Source organism: Talpa europaea (genome assembly GCF_964194135.1).
Source record: "Talpa europaea genome assembly, chromosome: 10".
Taxonomy (NCBI): Eukaryota; Metazoa; Chordata; class Mammalia; order Eulipotyphla; family Talpidae; genus Talpa; species Talpa europaea.
In genome coordinates this window covers 117,207,796-117,227,185 of record NC_140077.1, presented here as the reverse complement: position 1 = coordinate 117,227,185, position 19,390 = coordinate 117,207,796, and the positions used below count along the sequence as shown (strand labels likewise).

Here is a 19,390-nt window from a genome sequence, read left to right as displayed (position 1 = left end):
TCAAGGGCCCTCCAGATCCACCATGGACGCGGCTTTCCTCCGCTGCACCGTGGCCGCGCTGAGCTGCAGAGGAACAAACAGTTGGTCAGCAGTTACCTCGCTGCGGAATGTCCGAGGCTCACGACGCGCCACAACGTGGGGTGACTGGAGAGATCTTACCGGAGGGCACTGTGGGGTCCGCGCTTGGCTGTCGATGTCCGGGGACACCAGAGGCTGCGCGCCACGCCCCGCGCTCCCCGCCAGCCCGGGCTCAGCCCCGCCCCGCACAGCCGTGGGAACATCCCCGAGGAAGTGGGGCGCGGCTGCTGGGCGTGCGCCCCGCAGCGTGGGAGGCAGGGGACACAGACCACCGGGGGAGCTGAGTGGCCCCCACGCGGCAGGCGCTCCACACACGCCACACGCCACACCCCGCCTCTCGGCCCCAGGCCTGGCGCGCACAGGCCTCTCCGCCGCCCTCCTTCCCGCGTGCAGGCGGGTGAGTGACCGGGATTTGCCGCCCTCCCGCCCCAGCCCGCCACGGCTCCCGCGGTCCTGCAGCATCCCCACGCCTGGCGGCGGCCCCGGGGCGGGCACGGGTGGGCGCGCCTGGGCCGAGGGGCCGGGCTTCTAAGGGCGGCGGCGGGGGGACGCCCGCGGAGGCCAGAGAGACGCGGCCCGGGACGAGGGAAGCCTCGGGGGGCTGGACGCCTGCCCGCCCCGGCCCGCCCCGCCGTGGCCCCGGGAGCCGCGCGGCTCGTGGCGTGAAAGCTCAGTAAACCCTGCAGAGCCGCCCAGGGCTCCAGGCCGCTCCTTCCCCCGCCGCCGGGGAGAGACCCGCTGCCCTGCCCGCCGCCGCAACACAGCCTCTTCAGCCTCCCGTCCTGGCTCCTGGAAACGTGCAAGTGGGGTGCCGGCTTGTGTGTCCCCCTTGTTGGTCTGAACAAGGGCAAGGGCTGCGCGCTCCCTCCTTTTCCCAGCCGGAACTACGCCTGGACCCCCGAGGCCGTGGCAGCAGGGCAGGAGCGGAGCTGAGCCCTCGGGGCGGGGCTGCGTCTCCAGGCGAGGGCGGCTCGTGATGGGGGTCTCCAGGCCCGATGGGTGTCTCCAGGCCGCCATCCGTCCCTCCTGGCCCGGGGCCGCTGGGCACTGGGTCCTGGCGGGGGAGCTAGCCCGGGAGTCGGGTTTCCACGGGCTCGGCCAGTCCTCGCTCCGGTTTCGGGTGTCAGCGCTGGCGCGGGGAGACTCCCACGCTGGCCACGGAGCTCGCCGGGGAGGCGGCGTCCCGGTGGGGCCCGCTGAGGCCGCAGCCCCCACGCAGCGCTGGGCCGGGCAGCCAGGCCCGGGAGCCCTCGGGCCGGGCGCTGTCGGGGGGGCGGCCCCCACGGGCGCTGTTTCTCGCTCGTAGAGGGAGATGGAGGCCCGGAGAGGCTTCCGCCAAGGCAAAGATAAAGCTCGTGACTTAGACTCACTCGTCCGGGGCCGCTTTTCTCCCGTGTGAAGACGAGACGGAGGCTGGAGCCGCTGCCCGACGCCAGGACCCTCTCAGGACATGGGGCGCGGGCTCCTGCCCCCGGCCTAGACGAGCGATTCGCGAGCGGGAATTAATGTCTCACGTCATAGTTTCAGAACCAAGTCTTGGATGAAGCTAAAGGACTCCCAAGAGGGAGCGAACAGAAGCGCAAATGAGTCCTGACTTCTTTCCGTGGACGCCAAGGTCTTAGCAGACGGAGCTTCTGCCCACAGCTGTGACGCCGGGACGGCCCGAGCGGGGAGCCCCGGGGCTGCTCCGGCCCCCAGAGAGGCGCAGCGGCGAGGGGGCTTCGTCCTGACCCCACGGCCCGCGGAGAGCCAGAGCAGCGAGCGGCGCGGGAACCGCGTCGACCTTGGTCCCTGTCGCGGCGCCGCGTCCACCCTGCCTCTCGCGGGGCTGCTCCACCCCCCCCCCCCCCCGCAGGAGGGAGACTGCGCCGCCTCTGAACAAACGCCCGTCGAGCCACCGCCTCTCGGGGCTCACCACGTGCTGCCCCTCCTGCTTCCCGCCGCGGGGCTTTGTCGCGCAGTCCAGCGCCACGGGCAGGCACACGCGGCCCTGGGCTCGCAGATGAGCCGAGGGATCTTCCCTCTGAAAGGCGCAGTCGGCGCACGGCGCAACCCGGAGCAGGGTGTCGGGGGCCAGGCCGCCCACGGGGCAGATGGGCACGGCCGTCCCCGGGGCTCCCTGCGCTGACGAGGCCCTGCGTCGGGCACCACGTGGCAGCCCCGCCCCGCCCGGCCTTGCTGCCAGGGCCCCGCGCCAGCCTCACGGCCGCCCGAGCACATGGCTGCTTCTGCCTCTACAGTTCCCGCTTCCCAGCCTCAGACATTAGAAAGACGAAGCAGGTAAATCGAGTCAAGTGGAACTGCCGGTTTCCCGGGAACCCCTGAGGAGCCCCCACCCGTCTCCCCCCGAAGCCCACCTGCAGACCTACCTGCTGGATGGCCGAGGCGGCTCTCTGCTCTGCCTGGCTTAGCCGCCGCTGCAGCCTGCTGGCTTTCTCCTGATGCTCTAGAATCAGCTTCTCGCTCTGTCGCGGGGAAACACGAGGAGACGTGGCGTCGACAGTCACGAGGCACCCGACACAGCCTGCCACTTGGCGAGACGCCGAGGCTGCCTCCGGGCCCGCGTTGCTCGAGGAGGGACCTCAGTGCTCAAGGTGGGTTTTACATCTGACTCCAGGGCCCCCCTCTTGCCACCCGTGAACTGGGGCACCCGGCACAGTGAGCGAGGACTCGCCGGGGCGCGTCCCTGTGTGGAGCTGAGGCGCAAGGCCCCTGCCCCAAGGCCTGGAGACTGGGAAGACGCGCCTGGGCCCCTGGGCTGGCCGCCTCCCGGCGGGAGCAGGGGCAGCGTCCAGGGAGTCGTGGCGCCTGTCCTACAGGTCTGAAGGGCCGCCCCACAAAGGTCTTGGTGGAAGGGGAGGCCCCGCGTCCCCACCCTCTGTCTGCCGTGGGCCCCAGAGCTGCGGGGCCACAGTCACTAAAGCACCGTGAGGGGCTCGGCTGTGACCCAGAAAGGGAAGCTGAAGCCCCCCGGAGGTGAGCAGCACCGGGCTTGGGCCCAGCTCCCGGAGGGCCGCTCTCTGGTGTCCGCGCCCGGGAGCTGCTGGGCTTCTTACACGTGTGAGTGTGCCCTCATTTGGAAGTTGGTTAGGCTTAGGGGCGTCACGGGGGGCAGCAGGCCAGTCTTCATGAAAAGGGGCCGTCTGCAGCGAGGGTGGCTGTGGACAGAGGGCCCTGGGCCAGCTCTCGGAGGCCAGGCAGGAGGTGGGCGCACCCCGGGGCCCCACTGGGCACCCCCATGGGCGATGCCGCAATGGCAGCCTCTGGGGCTGGCTGTCACTGATGCCCAGTGGGGGCAGAGAAGCTGCAGGTGAAGGTGCTCCTGGCCCGCGACAGCCCGAGTCTGTGCACAGCAGCCATGTCCGCCCTGCGCCGGCCTGTCGGGCCAGGACACGCTCCCGCTGGAGCACGGCAGCCTCGCGTGGGTGCTGCGCCTCCTGCTCGGCGTCACAGGCCCGGCTAGCCCGAGCTGACCGGGGGTTACACCCAAAAGCAAAATTTTTTTATTCTTTAAATTATTCTAAATACGTTCCTGAAAGTGGGGCTCGCAGCACGAGCGCCTCAAGGGCTCCCGTTTTCTCACTGGCTCGTCCCCGTTTTCATCCCCTGGGTGGCCTCCCGAGGCGAGAGGCTTGGGCCCGGGGTGGGGGGGGAAGCCCAGCAGCTCCGGGGCGCTGACACCAGAGGGCGGCCCTCTGGGAGCCGGGCCCAAGCCCCGTCCTGCTCACCTCCAGGAGCTGAGACGGGAAGCCCCGACTCCTGCAGCTCTGAAGCGCGACCCGCAGGCCTTGAACGCCCCGGCAGGCAGAGCACCTCCCCGGGGCTGCTGGGGCTAAAAGCCGCAGGCGCAGGGCCGAGGGGACGTGCGCTGGCCTGGAGCAGCCCGGGCCTGCGCCTCCCTCCGCGCTGCGTCCCCTCGGGGCTGGGGGTCCTGCGGGAGGCACATCTGGGGGGCCGAGTGTGGCGCTGCCGCCCGGGCTCTGCCGCTCTCTCACCTCGGCCGCCTTCTCGCTCGCCATTTCCAGCTGAGAAAGCAGCTCCTGGGTGCGGAGTTTCTGTCGACTCAGCTCACTCCTAGGCACAGAGCAAACCCCGGCCGTTAGTGCCACCGATGGGAACGGGAACAAGACGGGGTCTTCATGACCGACACACGTTCATGTTTGCATCAAAAACACCATCTTGCGTTGAAACAAGCTGCTGACTCGCGGGCCGCGGGCCCTGGGATCGGTCAGCCAGGCCTGCGAGGGTCCTGGGGCGACTGAGCATCGTGAGCACCGGCGGTTGGCGCTGGCAGGGGAGCGGCTGCCGGGCACTGACCGCTGCTCCCCGCAGGCTCTGGACAGGCGGGGGTGCGGGCCAGGCGGCGCTGCGGGGGAGGGACGCGGGGGACGCGCCTTCGCTCCGGCCTTCACCCCAGCTTGCTGCCTGTGGGAGCCGTGCTGGGCAGACACCCCCGGCCTGACCTTGGCTGTAACGGGCTGGGAGCGCAGCTCACGTGGCCTAGGAGCACACGCGGCCGGCGCTCGCCGGGCTCCTGACGCCTCAGGGAAGTTACCGGGAGCCGTCAAACCCTGGTCGGAGGGTGGACACGCTGAGCGGACAGTGGCCGGGAGCAAGGAGGGAACCGGCAGGAAGGAGAGCGACAGGCAGCTGCGGGCCTCGGGGCCGGGCCCAGCGCGAGGCTGTCCAGGGGCACCTGGCTGACACCCAACGTGGCCCGGGGCGGGAAGCAAGGCCAGGACCAGCCATCAAAGCTGAGGTGTCTTGTGACCCCGACCTGAGGGGCTGCAGAGGTGAGACCAGGATGCCAGTCCCCCGGCGAGTTTACAGGACCCGGGAGCACCGGGTTGGAGCAAACGGGGAAGGGCCAGGCAGGTCCAGCAGAGCAACACAGCGAGTGTGCGGGGACGATGAGCTGCTGTTCTTGCAGAGCTAATGAATGTCGTCTCAATACCCTACTTGCTCCTTCCAGTACACAAGCCGCAAAGGGGTGGCCCTGCCTTCCTCTTAAACTTGACCCAACGTGGCCGCCAGGGACAGAGGCTTTCTCTGAGCAGACGCACAGTCAGTCCCCAAAGCCGCTGACCATGCGAAGGTGATTATGTCAGCAAACGGGACGGTGGATCTCCCCGGAAGGCCTCAGCACTGCGGCCTCGAGCAGCAGGAGGCGTGGCTACGGGGCCTGCTGCGTCTCCACCAGGTTGTCAGCTCTCAGGCCCTCGTGCATCTCCCACCTCAGCGCTCTCATCACAGCGGACAGTCCAGGCGGGCAGAAGAGCACGTCCTGACCCAGGTTCGGGACTGAAGTTGTCTTCAGCGCTGTCTTGACTGAGGCCTCTCTAGAGGCGGGTCAGTTCCCTTCTTGGTGCTCATGAAATCCACCCTCCCAGCCACTTCCCTGCAGGCTCTACTCCCCCTTGGGGCCCTGCCCGAATCCCCAGGCCCAGACGCCAGACCCCGGGGGCGGTCCCTGCTCAAACGATGGCCATTTGCCCCAGCTCCTTCCTTCCAGCTGGGCTGTGCAGCCCCCATGCTGTGCCCGCACCCTGTGGCCTGTGTCAGAGCAGGGCTCCCCATGGGCCCGGGCGTGTGCTGCGAGTGCCCTGGGAACTGAACCCCTGAAAGGGTGACTGTCTGATATCTCCCATTCTCATCCAGCCTCATCACAGCCTCATCACAGCCTCGGGGCTCAACGCGAGGAGACCCACCCCTTCCTCCTAGTCAACCAGCGTAGGGCCAGTGGGTTCCCCGGGCGTTTTACACCACTGGCCTCTGGGCCTTCACCTGTAGCTTGATCGTGCTAATGCAGAAGGCGCTTGGGAGTGTGGGTGCGGGGCACGCGTGCCTGAGTGTGGACGCCGGGAGTGTGGGTGTGCACGCATGCGTAAGTGTGCACACCTGTGCTCAGAGGCGGGGATAAAGCAGAGGCGTCGGGGGCAGGACGAGGACGAAGGATGTGATTGCAGAAGAGGTGAGGCCACAGGTGAGCGCCAGGGAGAGCCGGAGAAAGAACACAGCTTCACGCGGGCTGGAGGGTCGGCTGCCTGCCTGCCCCCCGGCCCCCCTACCTGGGTCTGGGCCGGCCTCCCTGCCTGGCGCCCGCGCACCTGGGTCCCTGAGAGAGCATTAGAACCTGGAAAGCCCACTGAGGGCTCCGGGACTCTATCCGTCTGCCCGAATCAGTGACCCTGCCCCGTGCCTGCTGGCGCTAGAGCAGCAACGCGAGCCTCTACAGCCCGTGCTTGTGGAACATGCGGAGTCCACTAGATGCCCCGGGTAGGGTGAGGGAGACGGTCAGGCTTTACGCCACCGGCCTCTGTGGCCATCACGGCGGCCTTGAAAGCAGGAGGTGCTTGGGCCTGACGGTGGACACCTGGGGTGCGGTGTGGGCCTGTGTGAGCGGGCGCCCCTGGGCCTGCAGGTGGAGGCTGTATGGCGGCGTCACTCGGGACGGCTGCAGTGGATGGAGAAGGGCTGCGGCGGGACAGCTATGGGACGAGGGACTGCAGCGAGGCAGGACCAGGAGGCGCCGCCAGAGAGAGCCCAAGGAGAGGCATGCATGAAGATCCGCAGGGGCCGGAAGGCCCGCCAGCCTCTGGGCCCCGGGCCCCCTCCTTGCCAGTCTGCGGCTCGCCTCGTCACAACTGGCGTAGAAAGAGCCTGAAAAAGCCACTGAGCGCGCCGGGCTCTCCTTTCCCGTCTGCCCGAAGAGCCCGAGAGCCAGCCCGGGGCCCGCCGGCCCCACACCTGCCGCCGGCCCCGACTCACTCCACAGCTGCGCCCGCTTGCACTCCGGGCTGGCGACCGGCCCGACAGGCGAGCCTGGAGACGAGCGCCCCGGCAGCGAGGCCGCGCCGGCCGTGCTGGCCGAGGCGGGCAGCTGCAGTGTGTTCGGTCCAGGAAAGGCACGCCGGGTCAGCCGGGCTGGCCACGCGGTAAGGACGCCAAGACGGTGCAAGCGTTAGGGAGACTCCCAGCACGCCACCCACCTCCTCCGGAACAAACGCGCGTGACGAGAACGACAAGCCTAACGCCTGCCGGAGCAGCGCCGCCTGCCGAGCCCCGGACGGTGTCTGCCCCGTGCTTCGGACCCGGTTCTGCTGCCAGTCGGGACGGGTGGGCCCGGGCCCCTCCTCACGGTAAAGGTAGGTGCGTCCGGCCGACCGGCCCCGGGCCAGCGGCGGTCGCCGAGCAGAGGCGGGTCTCCGGCCGGGGCGGTCGGGCTCCAGCCCACTCCCCGGGGGCCCACCTGGGGCCGCCTCCCTGGCTCCGGGACGGACGGACAGCGCCGGCCAGGCTTCAGGATGAACCGCGTCTCAGCGCCGGAGGCAGCCGGAGTCGCTCTTGTTCCTTCCCGTCACCCTGAGCTCGCGGCACTGGCTGGTGGATGTGAATGTGTTTGACACGTTCATTTACTGCACGTTTCTCGGTGTCCAAGGGCCCCCGCGAGGCCAGGGGGAGCCTTCTTCAGTGGGCCCGAGACCGGCAGGGTCTCCCGGCGCCGTCCCGCAGCTCCGGAGCCGCCCTCTCGAAGGAGCCTGGGTTCTGCTGGGAGACCGCGCGCGGGTGAGCGCCGACCACGGTCTGTCGGGCCCTGGCGCGGACCGAGCTAGGAGGACGTGGTAAGTGCGAAACAGCGCTGAACCCACCCCCTGGCTTCTCCAGCTCAGAACTGAGTTTCATTTCATTTCTTTGAATTTCTCTTTTCATGAAAATCTTGGCTCTTAAAGGCATTTATATAATTACTCCATTGTTTTATCCTATAATTATAAGTTTCAGCATAAAACCAATATTATTCCTAACGCCATTGCCATTAAAAACAGCCTGCGTGGAGGCATTCCTTTTCAGCCCTGGGATTAATCCCACTAGGAAAAACAATCTAATTACGGTGTTAATGTCACTTGAAATGTTTCAAGCCATCAACTTCCTGAACAATTAATCTGTTTGATCTTGCTTTTTTGTACTTTTAAAAACATTAAAATTTTTTAAAATATTTTAAGGATTCATTCATTTATGCATACAAGAACTGGGCTGCGGGCCACAGGCGCGGGGGCAAGAGGACTCCCCAGAGACAGAGTGGGGAGCAGAACAGGCAGATCCACTGAAATCCACGGCTGAGGGGAGCAGTGGGGAGACAGGAGAGGTCTGCTACGCCCTGTGGGTAGCTCCCTGGCCGGGGGTCGAACTCAGGCTGCAGTGGCTGAGGATAGTGCTGAGACTTTAACCCTTGTGCCACCAGGGAGGTCCCTAAATTTTTACTTTTTAATTAAATTTATTTTGTTACATCACTCATTTTTGTATGGCATTTGATTTCTCCCCTCAGGTGTAGTCCCTGTAGCTCCCCACTCTCCACCCCCACAGCACCAGTGAGCCATCTCCACCACCCGGGGGGCTCTTCCCTCCCATGTGACCCCTCCCTTGCCTCCCCTGCTGGATGCCTCAGATCTATGGTCAGTTGGCAAGTTTTGTCTCTTCCCTGACCCTTTATTTGGTTTCTCTATATTCTAATATTTATCTTTTTCCTTCCGACTTGTTTCTTTCAGCACCATCCCTTCCAGCTCCATCCAGCTGCAGCAAATAGCATGAGTTTATCTTTTTTGATTGCTGCACAGCATTCCAGTGCATATACAGACCACGCCTTCTCCATCCAGCGATCTGGTTTGGGCATCTGGGTTGTTTCCGTATCTCAGCTATGGTAAGTGGTGCTGCAATTAACATAGATGTGCAGGTTCCCTTTGAATTGGTGGTATTTTTAAAAACATTTAATTCTAAAACTAATTACATAAACACTCATATAGTTTCAATTGTCGCTTTTTATACGTGTATAAAAAAGATTTATTCCAAAAGGTCTGAGGTCTTTGTCCTCATCCCCTCTCCCTGCACAGATGGCCGCTTCGCTGTGCGTTGGCCCCTCCAACTCCTGAGCAGAACGGCAGGTCTGCATGAGGAGTGTGGGGCAGACCCGGCCCGTCTGTGCCGACGGACGCACAACACCCCCCTGGGAGGGACAACCCTGGACACATCTTTACACTTGCTTTTTCCACTTGCTGTATCTTGGGTACTGTCCACGTGCAGGTTTTTGCTGGGGATTTCACCGCGTCTGGAGTTAAGGGGGCGATGTTCGTGACGCTGTAACACTGAGCATTCTGGTCACTAGCGTGCTCGCCCTGGCCCTCATTCTCACTACTGCAGTTTGCACGCGGAAGCCACACCCCGTTGGATTTATTCCTGGGTATTGGGTACTTTTGATGCAGTTGTAAATTTTACTATTCTTAAGGTTTTACTTTGAAATGCCTGCTGCTGGCTTGTAGAAATACAACTGATTTTTGGATATCCACATCATAACCTAGCCATTATTTCGGGCTTTCTGCACATACACCCGTGTTGTCTGCGAAGAGGACTGCGCCTCTGCCCCTGCCTGTGGTCTTTTCTCTCTCCTGCCCCAGCACACGGAGATCCTGCTCCAGGGATGGCTGCGGTGGGAGGGCCCGCCTTCAGAGGAAAGTGGGCTTTTTTGCCTGTCCAACAAAAATCACTACCTTGAGGAATATGCACAAAGTGTATAAAAATATACAGTATTAGTTTTGTCTTACAATGTTAAATAGTTTTCATGCTAGTTCTACAAATACCTGCAGAATAAAAAAAGTAAAAGTCCCAGAATCACACATTTCTACAAAGAGATTAAGGCAAAGACATTGGAGGTTAAATAATTTCTTTGGTAAAATGTACCCGACAGCGAGCGTGGACTTACTTCAGGCTGCTGATCCTGACTTCTGCACTCTCTGCGACCTTCCTCGCTTCTTCTCGCCACCGGCTGGCGGTCTTCTGCTGCGTGGCCAGGAGGTGCCTCAGCTCCACAGTGGAATTCCGGCTGCTGTCCTCCATCTCTCGCAGCTGAACTTCAAACCCACGTTCCTTGATGGAGAACTCGTGTTCCATCGTGCTGATCTAAGGGATGAAACGGACACAAGCCTTCTTTCTCGCTGTCACGCTACGAAACGCACCCATCACTGGTGTACACACGTGGAATCACACCTGGGCATCTGCAGCGCAGGGCTGGGGCCCGCACACCTCCACCAGCTCAGCCCCCGGCCTGTCTCCATCGCGAGGGAGGCCTGCCCCGCCCTGCCCCGCAGGGGCCCCACATGGCCGGCGGAACCAAGCCCGGCCCAGCGTGCGGCTGCTTTCGTCGTCTTTTGCTTCTGCGCCAGAATCCATGGACCATGTCCACGCTCTCGGCTAAGAGCTGGGTGGTTACTGAGTCACTGAGACAAAGGGTTCAAGAACAGCCGAATGGGAGAGATGCAAAGGGCAGGGGGCAGCGAGTAGGGGGTTCTCAGGCCTCTGCTAGGGTTTGGCAGGCCCAGCCCCAGAAGCGCCTCCATCCACTTTTGAGCTTAGGTGCTTAAATTTCAGACAGTCTTTCTTTCAAGGCCTTTGTAAAGTCAAAGAAAATTATATCTAGGAATTCCTTCCTCACGTCAGTTACAGCACTGATGAGAGGTGTATGTGTTTTTCAGGAAAAACGCTAGACTGATTTCCTACGTCTCTTATGGAAACAGCTTCAGTCATTTCTAGTAATTGGTCGGCACTGTCGGCAGCTCCCACTGCGGCAGACGTTGTTAGCTTGGGGCTCTCTGGGTGCCCTCGCTGCACCCTCCGCTGGGCTCCGCAGGAGGCCAAGGTCTAAGGCGCCAAAGTATGTCGCGAGTCAGGTTCACATCTTCGCCTACACGTGCGGTTTCTGGCCCTCACGGGCCGGTCTCACAGGCGTGAGTTGGTGTCCCCCTGGTGCTGGTTTGTATCTCCCTGGCGACCATCTGTCTGTCTGCTCAGGAGAAGTGTCTCTTTGGCAATTCTGCCTGGCTTGGGTTGGGTTATTTCCCTTGGCTATGTTGGAAGTGTTTCTTTGTGGGCCTTGGATATCAGTCCCTTGTCAGATGCATGCAAACATTTCCTCCCACCGAGCAGGATGTCTGGTTGTTCACGGACAGGCTCTTCCACCATGCAGAGGCCTCGCAGGCCGATGTCGTCCCATTGGCTCGATTCTGCTTGTTTCCCTTGCGGTGGCAGTCAAGGCCCCAAGGATGTCCCCAAAGCCAAGGTCACCGTCTCCTGTCCGTGTTTCCTTCTATGTATTTTATGGTGTCAGATCTTATAGCCAAGTGTTTAATCCAGTTTGAGTTTATACCTAAAAGATTGTTTATTTCCAACTTTTAAAAATAGGAATATTTTAGGATGGGAATGCTCAGGCAAGCCCCAAATACAGTATTAGGGTGAATCCCCACAGGCCCACGACGCAGCTTCCCGAGTACCCAAAGTCACAGCTGCGCTCCGTTATCTGAACTCCCCCCACCTTCCCTCTCAAGATTCACCATCTCTTACAATGACGTCCACAGCTGCAGGCTACACTGAACTTTGGGACAGACTGGAGGGCAGCCACACCCAGACCTCGAGCCCCATCCATTAGGCATGGAACAGGGCACCTGGGGTGGCCGGAAGCAGGTGCGACCGGGAAAGCAGCTCCCGAAGTTGTCAGACCAAGTCACGCCCCCGCGCTATCCCACGAATGTCCAGGGGCTCCATCTTTGCCATCACTCGGCATCAGTGGTTTCAACAATGAGGTTGAACGTCTCCTCCTGCGTTCCCATGAAATGCTTATTCAAGTCCCTCCCCTATAATCAGAATGCGGAGTCTGCTTTCCGCGCGAGTAACTGCCTTATTACCTGGTAACAGTTTTTATATTCTGGATGCGAATTCTTTTGGGGGTTTATGGGTGAAAAGTACTTTCTTCCAATTTCACTCCCTTAATGGTGTCTGTTGGTGACCATTCAGTGCCTCCAAATTCATCTTCCTGCTTCGATTCCTGGTTTTCCTGTTTCATTCAAGGCATCCCTTCTCACCCGCGTCACGGACATCCCTGGAGCCGCGCCGTGCGCCATCCAAGTCTACAGGTGGTTCTAGGGAATCGGCACGTGTGGTGTGATGGGTTTTTAAAATCCGGACCTGTGTGTTTGATCCCAGAGGACCACTCGCTGTAAAGAGAACCATTTCTCTGCGAGCTACAGGGGTGCTTTTGTTATTACTGAAGTGATCATGAAAAATGGATTTGTTCCTGGTCTCCCTTTTGTTCCACGAATCAAGTTTATTATCTTGTCCATGCCCCACCGTCCTGATCACCACAGCTTCGCAGCAAGTCTGCCTAGCAGCGTGATTCTTCCCCTCCATCGTCAAAGACGTCCCACCGACCAAGGCCTGGAGAACAGAAGGCCTCGTGTGCTAGAACAACTTTCTTTTCCAGGGTTCAGACTTCGACAGTACAGGCTGATACCCTCTCCACGAAGAATTCAAGACACACGTGTTCGTAGGAAGCAGCGGGGAGGGGCGTCTTAGGTGAGTCCTCCAGCACCACAGTCCACGGCGAAACACCCCCCACCCGGCCACACCCTCCAGGGCCGAGGCAGAGGGGCCGCCGGCCAGTCGGCACAAGTCAGAGCTGCTGCCCACAGAAGCCCCGGGAGCCGGGGGCCTGCGCTCTCGAGCCCCAAGGGCCATCCTGCTTGGCCCCACAGCGGTGAGCAAGACAGATCGAGGCCGCAGGAGGGAGAGGCCGGGGGGCTCCTGTGGAGCTGGGCGCTGTCAGGCCCTGGCAGGTGCCTCTGCACACCGTCCCCAGGGGCTTCCGGAGGAGCGCAGGGCAGTGTGGGCGTGGGCTCCCCGCCAGGTTAGCGCCCGTGCGCCTTGAGGCTGGTGCGTGTGGACAGACATAGTCCCTTCCAGCACGCGGCGAGCGCTAGGCTCAGAAAGGACGGTGGCCACTCGAGGGCGGCCAGTGCCACCGGATGAGAAAGGAAGAGAGAACATTTGGAAAGGACGTGAGAGGGTCTTGGGGCGTCTCCACCCACTCTCTGTGCCTGGAGCTCCCAGGCCCGCACGACACTCTACACTAGTCTTGAAAAATACCTTTAATTTCGCTTTTTTTTGAGCCTCGAGAGCAACCTTCCTTAACTCCTCAGTCTCTCGCTGCAACTGCTCATTTTCCTGCTGAAGTTTCAGTCTTTGCTCACTGACCGATCCACAGCTCTCTCTCTCGGCCTCCAGTGCATCCTGAAGCTTCTGAATCATTTCTTGGCAGCGCGACAGCTCTTCCGAGGACCTGATTAACAAACAACAAGCAAAAAGGAACTTTTAACTGTAATGACATGGAGCAGGAATGTTTCATAGTACGGGTTTTTGCTTTCTCTACCTGCGCCATTTCTCCTCATTGCAGACTAACACGCAGGGGTCTCACGTGTTGCGCTGCACCCGGCGAACAGTCCCAGCAGCACCTTAACCACACCGAGCGGCCTGGCCCTGCTCACCGAGAGTCCACGTGCAGCTCCTCGCCAGTGCTCACGGACACAGCTGCTGTGAGGGGGCCTCAACGGGGACCCGGGGCTCACTGAAAGGAGGTGCGGGGGGCTGCAAGCACATCTCCCTCCGTCAGCTCCACAGGCAACACATTAGCCGACGGCAGCATCAAGTTATATCAAGACCAACTTCATATTCTCCTGTTGTGCACCTTAGAAACGGTTCACAGGCTTCTTGTTCTATGCGTGTCCTGTTGTCACAGCTTGAGACAGCCTGTCGTGACTCCTCCACGGTGGGGGACACAACTCCCAGCATGCGCGGGCATCACTGCGCCGCTCTCTCTGACCCTGTTTCCTGCTCTCCCGTCCTCGCCAGCCCAGACGATGCCATCCTGTGAACACTCCCTCGTCAACGGGGATTCAGGGCCTGCACCAGGCCCTTCACTCCCAGAGTACGCACAGCCCTTTGCTCCTCGCCCCCCGTGGCTGATCGGGTTCCTAATGAATCAAGGATTTGGTCCATGATCCTCAAAAGATGCTAGTCAGATGCTGGGATCAGAACAACCACGTTATGAGCCTCCAAAGAGCAGCCCACAATATCACCACCTCTGGAGAAGTCCCTCCAAAACACCAGGCAGGACCAAATCCAGCTCCTTGATTTACACAGCAGATGTTAGGAACGAGAGACAAAGGAGCAAGGAACATGACGCCCAGCATGCATTAGGGAGGCATAAACACAGCCCAGTTTTCAACAAATTATAAGAAAACAAAACGGGGGGAACAACCTGGAGATTAAAGGAGATTTTGGGGAAAAAACCAAACCCACCACTCCAGCGTTCCTGAAACCCCGAAAGGCCAGGCTCACCCTGAGAGGCAGCCTCATCACATGACTTTACAGCACACACGGGAGCGGACAGGGGCGGAAACCCACAGGCAGGAGATGTGCAAAGGCCTCTGTGAGCAGGTCGGACTTACAGCGGAAGGAAATGCTCTGTTCGTGAAGAATTATGGGGGGTCTCCAGCGATTCCCTCGCCACTGACAATGGAAACTTGCACTGCACAGAGACCTCACAGCAGAAAAAGGGGCTCACCCTCCGTGTTCACTGACAGTCACAACTTACCCTGCTGATGTGGGTTTCCGATGCGCAGCGGGAGAGACTCCCGCGCCTCGGCCCCAGTGTCTCTCTGCACGGGCGGGGGAAGAACTTTCCAAGGTAAGCGATCAGGGAATTTTTTCCCCCTAGGTTCCCTGTATTGGTTCAGAAGGTGATTCAAATACAGAGCGAAGCTTTCTCGGCATCACGGAGTCCGACGTCTTGAAATCTATTCTCCGGGCAACTCCACTAGTCACCATCTTCACGGCCCTGAGGGGTCTTTCACGGGAGCTGCTCCTGCTCCGGCTGGGTACTGGCTGGCGCTGGGCCGGGCGTGCGGAGCTGACGCAGCCGCCTGATGCAGCCCTCTCGCCGTGGAGCAGCAGGGCCGCTCTCCGCATTCAGGCTGGTGCTACTCGCCTGCAGGGAGCAGCCGTCTCTCGGTGCTCCGCCAGCATGTCCCCGGACGCTGGCCCGCGCTGCGGCACACACTCCACGTCCTCCTGCGGCTCCCGGCCTCGACCAGAGGCTTCTTGCTTCAGGGACGAAGCAGCGGCTGCTCTTGGAGCCGATGCTGACAGCTTTGCGTTTTCTAGGGATCGTCACATAAAGTGCAAATCAGAGCCTCACGGTCTCTCTTGGAGTGGCCAGAAATAGACAACTTTGGGGTCCACTAGAAAACTGGCCTTTCTGCGTGGGGAGGCTCCTCGGTTACACAGGGTGCTCTAGTTTGTCTTCAGGAATTCTCGGTGGCAGCAAAGCCTGGCTCGCTCCTTCTGTGCGGCAGTCGCAGCCCCAAGGGCTGCCAGGGGGGCGGCGAGGGTGAGGCTGCTCTCAGGCGGCTTTAGGTAACTACATCTGGGTACAAATTCTGTCCTGTGCAAGCTAAGCGGACAGTCAGCACAGTGCGGGGCTTCTCCTGGTCCTGCCTTGGGGCAAGTGGACGGCAAACTCCTTCCCAAGTCTGTCCTCCCATCCTGGAGCAGGCAGTCAAGAGCCCAGCGCCGCTCCCCTGGCCGCTGCTACCTGCTGCCATGCCTGTGGGGAGGCAGACGATGCTCAGGAAGCAGCGGCGAGGGAGAAGCAGCCCCTCCTTAAATGGAAGCAACGGTGCACCTACTGGCCTGCGTCAGGACTGTGGTGGGCCTGATCAGGGTCAGCAAGCTGACCCTGCAGACACCTGCAGGCCTCCCACCGGCCCCACGGCGGGTGAGCAGGCGAGAGCGAGTCCACAGGAAGATGGCCCTGCTCTGGTGCACGACGGGACGCAGTGGGCAGGCCTGGCCCTGGGATGGGGACGTGCCTTCTCATGTGGGTGCACTGTGGTGGCGTAGCCTCTGACCTACGTGCTTGTTTCTGTGAAGGGATGTGGGCGTCCAGGGCCTCTGTTCTACCACTGCTGACATCACCCCTTTTATTTTTAAAACAACTATAAGGCAGAGATTCCGTAAGTTACACTGTATTAATTAACACTTGGGACAGGGTGTGGAAAAATACTCAGAATGGATCAGCCAGATAATAAATTTATCATTTTAATAGACAATGGACAATAAGTAATAAGTAATAAGCATGATGAATTATTAGAAATATTCAAACCTCAAGAGGTACACACTGAGAATAAAAGCAGGAATTATTAGCAAGTTACTAAAATAGCTGCGTCGTACGAAAAGACAGGCAATGAACACCCTCTACCTTCAAAGTGGCACAGTGCTATTACATTTTTTCTTCCTAAAGAAATTCGTTTTCGGGCCTCCCCTGGGGGCGCAGCAGTTGAGCACTGGGTTGCGAGGCTGCCCGCAGCCTCTGCCGCGCCAACTCGATCCCCGGCCACCAGCGAGGGTCCCACACACACAAACACAAAAAAAGAAATTCGTTTTCAGAAATCCTGAGGGAAAAAAATTTTGCATGGACTTAAAAACAGTCCCTTCAACGTAAAATATAATTACAAGCCCCCTAGAAAAAGTAGACGTAGAGCAGATGTCAAGGCGGGATGATCCCGACCCCGCCCCGCGGCCCACCTGAGCTCGCGCCGCCGCGGCCCACCTGAGCTCGCGCCGCCGCGGCCCACCTGAGCTCGCGCCGCCGCGGCCCACCTGAGCTCGCGCCGCCGCGGCCCACCTGAGCTCGCGCCGCCGCGGCCCACCTGAGCTCGCGCCGCCGCAGCCCACCTGAGCTCGCGCCGCCGCAGCCTGCTCTCCGCCGCGCCGAGGCCCCGCTGCAGCTCGTCCCGCGCGCGCTCCGCGGCCAGGCACCGCCGCTGCGCCTCCTCCAGCGCCCTGTGCGCGCCCTCGCCTCCTCGGCCCTCCCGGTGCACCTGTGGGGAGCGCAGGCGTCAGGCCCGGAGGCCGTCGTAGGAAACCGCAGCGCTGAGGGCTGAAGCCGGGAGACACAGCTGCGACCCGCATCACCCGCCCCCGCGGCCCCCGGGGCCCCGGCACCCTGCTCCGGACAACGGGACACGCTGGTGACTGGCGTAACAGGGAGTTTCAAAAAAATATTTTGCAAATGAAAGAGCATAAACGCCTTAAAAAGGAAGGTCACGTGAGCGACAGCCTGTGCCCAAGAGGAGGCTCTGAAGCTGCAGCGCCTGAGACGTCCCGGCGCCGCGTCCAGCTGCAGCCTCGGCCGAGGCCCCGCCGCTCCGGGACGGCCGCCGCGCAGGCTCCGCGCCGCGGCCTCTGTGGCCACCTCCGGCCCTGCATGCAGAGGCGCGTGGCCGGGCGGGGCGCACCTGGGGTGTGCTGCGGGCCCGCGGGAGGGGCGCCCCCGGGCCTGGAGGCGGAGGCCGTCGGGGCGGCCTCGCTGCGATACAAAGCAGCGAAGGCTGCGGACGGCGACGGCTGCGAGGAAGCGGCCGCGAGACGCCGGAGCGGCCCGAGGAGCGGCGTGGGGAGCTCGCGGGCGCGCGTGGCAGTCCCTGCCGGCCTGCGTCCCCCGCGGGGGCCCCCGGGGGCTCCGAGCTTCTCTTTTGAGCTGCCTCAGCCTGCGGTGACCCCGCCGGCCGGGGCGGCTGCGGACCGGGCCCGGGCGTCGCTGGCGAGGGGCGGTGTCGCTGGCACGAGGGCCCTTCCCGCGCGCACGCCAGGCCCCCTCGGCCTCCCACGGGGCCGCTGTCCCCGACACCGCGGCAGCAACGTCCACGGGGTCGAGGCCTCGGTTCTCGGCAGCTCGTGTCTCCAGCCCACGCTCGGCGGCCCCCAGATCCGCACTGCCGGCCAGGGCACCGGCGGCGCCGCCCCGCTCCCCGGAGGCAGCGCCAGCACCCCGGTCTCACCGCCGGAGCACCCCGGTCTCACCGCCGGAGCACCCCGGTCTCACCGCCGGAGCACCCCGGTCTCACCGCCGGAGCACCCCGGTCTCACCGCCGGAGCACCCCGGTCTCACCGCCGGAGCACCCCGGTCTCACCGCCGGAGCACCCCGGTCTCACCGCCGGAGCACCCCGGTCTCACCGCCGGAGCACCCCGGTCTCACCGCCGGAGCACCCCGGTCTCACTGCCGGAGCACCCCGGTCTCACTGCCGGAGGGGCGCCGGCCGCGTCCTCGCGGAGCCTCCTCTGTCCGCGTGAGGCCGCGGGGGACGGGGACGGCCCGCGCCTGCTGCCCGCCATGAACCCCCCTTACTGACGGCGCCTGCACACCCCGGCAGGCGCCCGCCGCCCCGGCGCCGAGAAGGCGACGCGGAGGGCGGCCCGGGCCTCGCCCGCAGGTAAGGCGCCCGGTTCCCACACGGCCGGGGAGGCTCCGAGGCCCCGCCCTGGCCTCCCACTGCTCACTGTTGTTTTTAAAACATCGGGCGGGCGGGTGAAACAGCACAGGCCCAACGAGCGCAGCCTCCCCTCCGCCGAGAGCTAACACGGGTGCCTATTGCTAATTTAGAAAAAGTTCTCTAAGAAATAAGTTTCTCACATTTTTTCTCAAATATCACTGGGATAAATATTTTTCCTGACTATGAAATAAAAATCCGTATTTTAGGAGGTAAAAATCATAGCCGTATCTGTGCTTTTAGCGATGGATCCTTGTTAGACCAGAACTAGTTGGTATAAAATTAAAAAAGACAAAACCAAGTGTCCAAACGGGATTAGGTTTAAATAAGGAATTCAGCTACTTCTTAAAATTTGTACTTTTAAGCAATTAATGTGAAACCCCCTTGTAAAGGAATTATTTAAACACCCGTGTTTAAATGCAGATTCCGGGTTGACAGGAAAGTGTGATGGGGGCCGACAGCCGGGTTTTGGGGCTCATTCATTCCCTTTTTCTCTTTACCTTGTCTAGTTCTTCTTCCACTGCTTTCTTCTCCCTCACGATTCGTTCAATTTGGCTCTGCTTTTCGGCACACTCCTACAAAGTTAAGTCATACTGTGAATATATTTAGTGAAACTTTGCGGGAAATGGGAGGGGGGATGGAGAAGTAAAACGAATTGCTCGTACTGAGGACACCATGCTTTCGCAGGCGGCACAGAACTGGGTAAAAAGACACTTGCTTTTAGAAGCTCGGCTGCCCAGAGTGCTCTCTCCATCCCAAGTGTCAAGGGGAAGCACTAGGTGGCAGCGAGGCTGGAGGCCGCAGGTGAAACCCCAGCAGGCCTTGCTCAGGCTCAGTTTCCCACGCGCTCACCACTGGCTGAAAAGGGAACGCAGGCACGAGAGCCTGAGGATCAGCTGGCTGCGGGGTGCCCGGAGGCCTACGCTCTCAGACAGCTCATTTCCCTTTGCAAAGTTATGAACAACCAGTGAAATAGTGAAAGCATGAACATAAAATAGTTTTGCTCAAGATGTTTTAATTATAAAATTGAACAAGCATATCAATTAGTCAATGAAATTTAATATTTTACAAATGAGACTAAAAGGAAAATCATTAATGGCCTCCA

The 19,390-nt window shown here is 61.2% G+C and overlaps 1 protein-coding gene across 1 annotated transcript in view; it reads right to left on the bottom strand.

Moving 5' to 3' along the window:
* Nucleotides 1-19,390, bottom strand: part of SCLT1 (sodium channel and clathrin linker 1) — a gene marked incomplete at both ends in the record, with an annotated part of 37,215 nt that continues 17,825 nt past the window's right edge. Inside the window, 10 exons of the mRNA XM_084245606.1 lie at nt 1-63; nt 2,448-2,543; nt 4,074-4,152; nt 9,830-10,026; nt 13,042-13,234; nt 13,440-13,497; nt 14,549-14,676; nt 14,942-15,113; nt 16,640-16,835; nt 18,786-18,860. Coding sequence (XP_084101732.1) covers nt 1-63; nt 2,448-2,543; nt 4,074-4,152; nt 9,830-10,026; nt 13,042-13,234; nt 13,440-13,497; nt 14,549-14,676; nt 14,942-15,113; nt 16,640-16,835; nt 18,786-18,860 — 1,257 coding nt within the window. The remainder of the gene's footprint in view (nt 64-2,447; nt 2,544-4,073; nt 4,153-9,829; nt 10,027-13,041; nt 13,235-13,439; nt 13,498-14,548; nt 14,677-14,941; nt 15,114-16,639; nt 16,836-18,785; nt 18,861-19,390) is intronic.